This window comes from Microtus ochrogaster, unplaced genomic scaffold, assembly GCF_000317375.1.
Source record: "Microtus ochrogaster isolate Prairie Vole_2 unplaced genomic scaffold, MicOch1.0 UNK85, whole genome shotgun sequence".
In the NCBI taxonomy this organism is placed as follows: domain Eukaryota; kingdom Metazoa; phylum Chordata; class Mammalia; order Rodentia; family Cricetidae; genus Microtus; species Microtus ochrogaster.
This window is the reverse complement of record NW_004949183.1, coordinates 786,990-793,141: the sequence shown is the minus strand read 5'-3', so window position 1 is coordinate 793,141 and position 6,152 is coordinate 786,990. Positions and strand designations below refer to the sequence as shown.

General features: G+C 38.5%; 1 protein-coding gene across 5 annotated transcripts in view; it reads right to left on the bottom strand.

Moving 5' to 3' along the window:
- F8 (coagulation factor VIII) overlaps window positions 1–6,152 on the bottom strand; it is a 155,386-nt gene that overhangs the window by 11,199 nt on the left and 138,035 nt on the right. For 3 of the 5 annotated variants that reach the window (XM_026777787.1, XM_026777789.1, XM_026777790.1), the window contains 4 exons: window positions 2,926–2,991; window positions 2,505–2,649; window positions 1,905–2,053; window positions 1,182–1,358 (listed from right to left, as the gene is read on the bottom strand). In XM_026777787.1, the coding sequence (XP_026633588.1) occupies window positions 1,182–1,358; window positions 1,905–2,053; window positions 2,505–2,649; window positions 2,926–2,991 (537 nt within the window). Of the gene's footprint in view, window positions 1–1,181; window positions 1,359–1,904; window positions 2,054–2,504; window positions 2,650–2,925; window positions 2,992–6,152 lie in introns of those variants that run through there. The other 2 variants (XM_005370664.3, XR_003376668.1) reach the window with 2 other exon arrangements.

The following is a 6,152-nucleotide window of genomic DNA, read 5'->3' as shown; positions in this document are numbered from 1 at the left end:
TTCCCTGACCTGTGGGAAGTCCAAGTACCGCCCACCTCCATCCAGGTTTAGTAAGTTGAGCATCCAAACTGCCTAGGCTCCCCCAAAGCCAGTATGTACAGTAGGATCAAAAACCCATTGCCATTGTTCTTGAGTTCTCAGTAGTCCTCATTGTCCGCTATGTAAGCAAAGCTCACTCTTAATGGCAGACATTACTTATAGTCCCTCACATCTCCAACCACAAAATAAATTCTCTCCTTCCTTGGCCTGGTAGAATACCTTAGAACCCGAATTCCCAAAGAATTCCTTATTCTATTTCCCTCCATTCTGATATTTATGCTGTTGTCATATGTTCTAAATAAACCATCAATCCATCATCATAAGTTGGTTATCTCAAGTGGTTTTTACGGTAATAGAAAACTGACATACCACACCACGGTTAATTTTTGGTTTAAAAATTATTACAAACTGGGCTGAAGAGATAGCACAGCAGTTAAGAGCATTGGCTGCTCTTCCAAAGGTTCTAAGTTCAATTCTAGCAACCACATGGTGGCTCGCAACCATCTGTAATGAGATCTGGTACCCTTTCTGGCCTGTAGGCATACATACAGACATAACACTGAATATATAATAAATAAAAATTTTTTAAAAAGTCTAATATTTTAAAAAAATATTACAAACTACCACAGATAATGTAAACATGCTCATGGTATACTAAGACCTTGTGTTATGCTTGTACTTAGTATACTTTGTTGAATTATCTAGAAAATCTACATCAAGCTTGAAGAGTATATGGACCACTAGAGCTAAAGTTAATAAGGTTTTGGAGTCTAGCCTTGCTAGTAAGCATAAGAGCATCATTAAGCATTTTTCAAAATACAAAAAGAAAACCAATTTTATATGACTTCCATTTCCGTGAGCAGCAACTTTCGGCTGTACTTTGTTTTTTCCTTGGAAGTTTGCACCTTTGCTTGGACTCACTGTGTTCTGTTAATGTAGGTATTTAGTAAATTTTGTCCTGAGAGGATGGTCACAAAGCAATGTGGTTCTATCCCTAAATGTCAAAATCTAAGACAGGTGTTACATCTGTAATTTTTTTAAAGGCAGGGTCTCACTCTGTAACCCAAGTTGGCCTTGAACTGAATGACAAGATTATAGGTTTGAGTCACTATACCCACTCTGCCTTTTTAATGAGGACATACCTTTACTTTGCCATTGTGTAAAATGTGAGTCCATTGATGGCCATCTTGACTGCTGGAGATAAGGAACTCTTTCACAAACATGCTAGTAAAGAGAGATTTCACTCCCTGTGTTATTATTCCAGTGACTTTCATTGTCTTTTGTAAGTCCACTTGCAACCATTCTTTTGGATCATTTACCTAAGGAAGAAATATTGGAATAATATCCTTTGTCATTATTTGCGTCCATAAATTCACAACTTTCTTTTTAACTATACCACATTACTTATCTCCCTATATAATGGTTTGTTTGCCTCCTTTATTTGACTAATAATCATGAGGGTCAAATTTTTCATAATTCTTTTCTTTTTTAATCTTCTTGGGTCATCCACTTAATAGGTTTCTAGTAAGTGCAGAATGAATTAAGGAACCATATCTACTAGAATATAAAGTCTGGCAATGTAATACCCAAACTCTGGATTGAACTTTATCTACCAGGCTGTTTTCACAGTACTACATACCAATACTACATACAGAAATTCTTTTCTTCCAGATAGTTCATTAATGATCATTTCTGTCTTCAGTGAATGCTGTGTACAATCATGCCCTGTGAGGCATCGTTGACTTCCCTAAACATTCTTTTTATGAACCATGAACAGAAATACCTATGAAAAACGAGGCTTCTCCTATTTTCCAAGACTCTATTATCTATTTTTATTAGTTAAGTGGTAAATAGGTTGTTCTTACCTGAGGTCTCCAGGCATTAGTTCTTCCCTGGAGATGAAGTCGAGCTTGTGAAGGAGACCAACTGGCAAACATATTGGTGAAGTAGGATGAGGCATTAATTTGTGTATCTGATATTATTTTATTCTCCATTCCCAGTGGTATGCTACAACCTAAAAGAAATAAAATTGCAATGTTGTCACATGGGTAGGCTGCAGCATAGGCTTCACTGGGCTGCATTGAATCCTCTATATATAATGTTATCACGATAATTTTCAGGCAGCCACTTTTACACAATTCCTATTATTGCTAAAATGCCCAGATTTTCTGGTCGGTTCTGATTAGCTCTGCTTGTTTTCAATTTCCTTATTGATAAAAGTATAAGAGACGACTATTTTTGGAGAACCCTATGGTTAGTATAACTATAGTAACAAACTCTGGTTTTGTTGTTGCTGTTTATTTTAGGACTATGCTGGATTGTTTTGTTTGTTTTGTTTTTAATCACTAACAGTCCTCTATTCTGTGATAAAAATCCCTCCTCACAGTCTCAGGATAACTAAAACAGATATTCTACTCATGGTTGAGGAAAAAAAAGAAAATAATATGGGATGATTTGGCACTTACTGCTTAAATCACAGCCCATCAACTCCATTCGAAGAGTACTGCGTATGCTAGAATGAGTAGGGTGCAAACGGATATACCGAGCAATAATTGGAGGATTAAAACTATTGTGCTTAATCCCAGATGAATCCACATTGCCAAAGAAGACCTATTAGAATAAATTATCAGAAATATTTGGAAAGTAAATATAAAGTGTAAAGAATGTTGTTCTATTTACATTTTCCTTCTAATTTTGCCTCTGACATTTTTTCATATGCTGACTAGATAGATGATATACATGAAGACTTTTTTTAAAGCACCAAGAAGACTGAAGACATAAATCTTTAATAAATAAACAAATAAATAAAAATGAAAAAAAATAAATTAACCCCCCCCCAAAAAAAGACTGAAACAAGGTAGTTCGGTTTGGTCTGTGGTTTTCTACCTTGGGTACCTCATAAAAGTTGATGAAGCCATTAGAACTTTGTAACTCCAGCATAGTATCTATCACCTGAGAACAATCAGAAAGGCAGTGTTTGAATAGTTATACCAATAAGCTGGTGAAATAATGGATACATAGCTCTCATTTCACAGGAACAACAATTTGGCAGACATTTATGGACATCTTGGTATGCACATAGGAGGCTGAGAAACACTATAAAAGCACCAAGTATAGATTTTTGATATCAGCCTGTTGCCTGTAATCCTGGCTATACACTGAGAAGCAGAATTCCTTTTTTGGACTCAGATCCAATTTCACTCATGTGTAGTCCTAACACTAGCCTTATCCACCCAAGTACCTTGGAAGGGCCATTTTCATCAGTTTCCCTAGCAACAAGTAGCTATGGTTTGGGTGAGCTTTTTCTTAAAGTTTTGTGTGTTGTAGGACTGATCCTGAGTATGGTAGAGAGGATAATAAGCTGGCCTGCCTTTGTCTTAAATTATTCAATTTGATAAAGAAATCAACAGCCTTGACCTGAACTATTCCATTTTGAGTGTAAGAACCAAGAGATAATGACTATATATTTTGTTTACACAAGTGACAACCACTAATTGACAGAATATCAAGAGGCATAAAATGACTATTTACACTAGTAAATAATATCTCCAAATGTATTAAGTCATACCAGAAACACCAGCCACATGAATTTATCAATTCTACCTCATAGAACCCATCACTTGGGACTGTAAAAGAAGGAGCACCTCAAGACCAAAGTATGGTAGGCACACTTGAAGGCGTAAGTCACAAACAATGCCACACCAGTTTGGAATTATGATTAATAGGGTGGTATTTATTTAAAGGGGAAAAACTTACAGATAATCGTCCCAGACAACAGCGCTCTGTGCAATCAGGAAGGAGTCTAGTCGCAAGAAACGGAGCGAGCGAGAAAGGAAGTAGCCGCTTTTTTAAAGGGAGAGAGACCGCACCCCAATGGTCTGGTATCTCAGCGTCTATAGGCTGGAGGAGCGGAAGGACCTCCCGCAACACACACTAACCAGTCAGAGATCACTTGTCATGAGCCTTGTCAAGGAAATTTGCTACATCAAAAGATTCTGCCTCTGTTTCTGAGCTCAAGCAGTAGTGCAGTTTCCAGTTCCTTCTGCCTGTGACACTTAGCCAAAGTAAAACTCACAGAGGAAATGTCTTATCACCCGTAACTGCATCTGACATTTCTGCAACTGAGAACAGCTCTGTGCCGTGCTTCATACGACTTCTCATCTGGTCCCCTACAGACTTCCTGGGAGAATGAACAGGCCTCTTTCTATAACTTCAAAATGGTATCTCTGAATTCTGCAATCTCTTTAACCCTTTTCAGTCATTATGTAATCTTCATGTTTGTTTATTATTGTGTGAAGTATCAATATTTTCCCTTGATAATTAATGTTACTATTAAGATTGATAACCAATAATTAATATTAGTAATTAAGATAGAAATAAAAGAACCATTTTCCAATAACCAATTATCAAGGTAAATTGGAACTACTTGCCAAACCATAGTCAATAAAACCAATATAACTTCAGAATTTCTTTATTCAATAAATTCTGATCTTGTGGAAAGATAGAAAAATGTCCATCTAAGTTTCTAACACAGCATCTTCATGATGGGTAGGCAAGGAATTAGAGAACTGGGAGAGGAGCATCTTAAAACATTCAAAGGTCAATGTATTACTAAGCAATCCTCAAATTTTTTTTGGTTTTTCGAGACAGGGTTTCTCTGTAGCTTTTGGTTCCTGTCCTGGAACTAGCTCTTGTAGACCAGGTTGGTCTTGAACTCACAGAGATCTGCCTGCCTCTGCCTCCCGAGTGCTGGGATTAAAGGCATGCTCCACCGCCGCCCAGCTCTCAAATTATTTTTTACTGCTTGTTTAAGAAATGAAGTAGAAGAGTAATTTGGAGGCCTAAGTTAGCCACAAAACTAAAGGGTGGACTAATGACAAGTAATATAACTATCCATTTCTTTCTGGCCCCAAACTAGCAGTAGCTGAAAGGCAAACTTGTAGCAATTAAGTTTGGTTAACTGTCTCCTATCTCAAACATCCATGCTGAGTTTTGAACCACATAGAACATCCTTTAACTGACTGCAAAATTACACCAGAAGCAATAGAATAAAGTTAATTTATTCCTTAGGTAGCCTGAGGAGATAGAATACAGTTTTCACACCCATCAATCAAGTTATCCTCAGCAGAATGCAATTTCAGGCCTATTTCAATAAAACCCTTAATAAAAAAAAAGACTTGATACAACTTGGTTATTTGCTATTTTCGTACATGGCTTGCCTTATTCTTTCTTGCAAGATATCATATCCTTTCCCTACACTATGGCTTCATTAAAAGTTTCCTTAACATTTCTTCTGGTCTCTTTTTTATCTGAGAAGGTACTCTAGGAAAGATGTCCCTAACCTTAGGCCATACCACAAAGGATTGAAGTGAGTCTCCAATTCTCCCTTAATAGTAGGCCTTTTACGGGAAAGAACCTAAGTCTGGCATGATGTTACATATCTTTAATTCAAGCAATCTGGAGGCAGAGGTTAACAGATCTCTGAGTTTGAAGCTGTCCTGGTCTACTTCCACTTAGGGAATCCAGAACAGCCAGAGATACACAGAGAGATGAGAGGGAAGAGGGGGCAATAGAGAAAAGAGAAAGAACATAGTAGGACATTGGGGGGGCATTGTCTTCAAAAGGAATTGAGGTAGTTCTTGTGGAATTATTTTTCTCATAAAATATTAAGTTGTCGGAGTTTCTGAACCGCGGCGCAGCCCGGGACAGGAAACTCAGAAGTTCCTCAACCCCCTATCCTTCTTGGGCTCTCTGCAGGGCCTCTACTCCCTGCATACTGCCTCTTTCTTCCTATCCTACCCAGCTTGCATCCAGAACCCTCCCCACTTCGGCCCCACTGTCCTCTTTCGACACATAACATCACCCAGCCCAGGCTGTCTGGGCACTGGGTCGGAATCCTCAGGGCACCCAAGCGGGTGGGAGTTCATTTGTTTCTATAGCCTGCCTGATCCAAGCAAGGTAGGCGCTTTGTTTACGAGCTACCCAACCAGCACGGAGACCTGATCTGGGTGCCAGGAGATCCAGCATTGGGGAGAGCCATCATTGGGTACGGAGATCTGATCTCGGCACCAGGAGAGCCATCACTGGGGAGAGCCATCACTGGGAAGGTACAT